Below are 677 nucleotides of genomic sequence, written 5' to 3'. Positions count from 1 at the left end.
TGTCTTTTTGATGGTAGACATTCTAACAGGTGTGAGATGATAGCTCTTTGTGGTTTTGGTTTTCATTCCCCTGGTAATTAGTGATGTTGAGCATCTGTTCACCTACCTGTTAGCCATCAATATAGCATCTTTGGAAAAAATATCTAACTCAGATTCTCTGCCCATTTTTTTTAATTGAAGTATTTTTATTTTATGTACAATGAGTTGGAATTAAGGTAACTTATCCCAACTGCAGTTAAGGTAGGTATCTTGGATTACCCATTCAAGAAAGTTCACTTAATCCAACTTAATGAAGCCTATAGCCTTCATGTATTGACAGAAACACTGGCAGCACATATTAAGGCCATATTTCTGCATCAAACCATGCTGGTTTGAGCAGACAAGGCAAGAAGAAGAATCCTGGCCAAATTTCCTTGGATGGCTACAGCAGAGCTGCTGGTGACCCATCTTGCTTTCTTGGATGCAGTGAAACAAAAGGGGTCTCTGCCCATTTTTTAATTGGAATTTTTCCGTACTGAATTGTATGCCTTCTTTATATATTTTGGATAGTAGTAGCTCCTTTTCAGACATATGATTTGGAAATATTTCCTCACAGTTAGTAGATTGCGTTTTCATTTTGTTGGTGGTTTCCTTACTGTACGGAACATTTTTAGTTTGATGTAGTTACATCATTTATT

The 677-nt window shown here is 36.6% G+C and overlaps 1 protein-coding gene across 1 annotated transcript; it reads right to left on the bottom strand.

The window, feature by feature from the left end:
• Nucleotides 1-276: 276 nt before the first annotated feature.
• On the bottom strand, nucleotides 277-447 carry LOC131509781 (small ribosomal subunit protein uS14-like). Its single transcript, XM_058725945.1, has one exon. The coding sequence runs from the start codon at nucleotides 445-447 to the stop codon at nucleotides 277-279; it is 171 nt and encodes a 56-aa protein (XP_058581928.1).
• Between the last annotated feature and the right edge of the window lie 230 nt (nucleotides 448-677).

This window comes from Neofelis nebulosa, chromosome 1, assembly GCF_028018385.1.
Source record: "Neofelis nebulosa isolate mNeoNeb1 chromosome 1, mNeoNeb1.pri, whole genome shotgun sequence".
NCBI lineage: Eukaryota > Metazoa > Chordata > Mammalia > Carnivora > Felidae > Neofelis > Neofelis nebulosa.
This window is presented reverse-complemented; position numbering and strand designations above follow the sequence as displayed.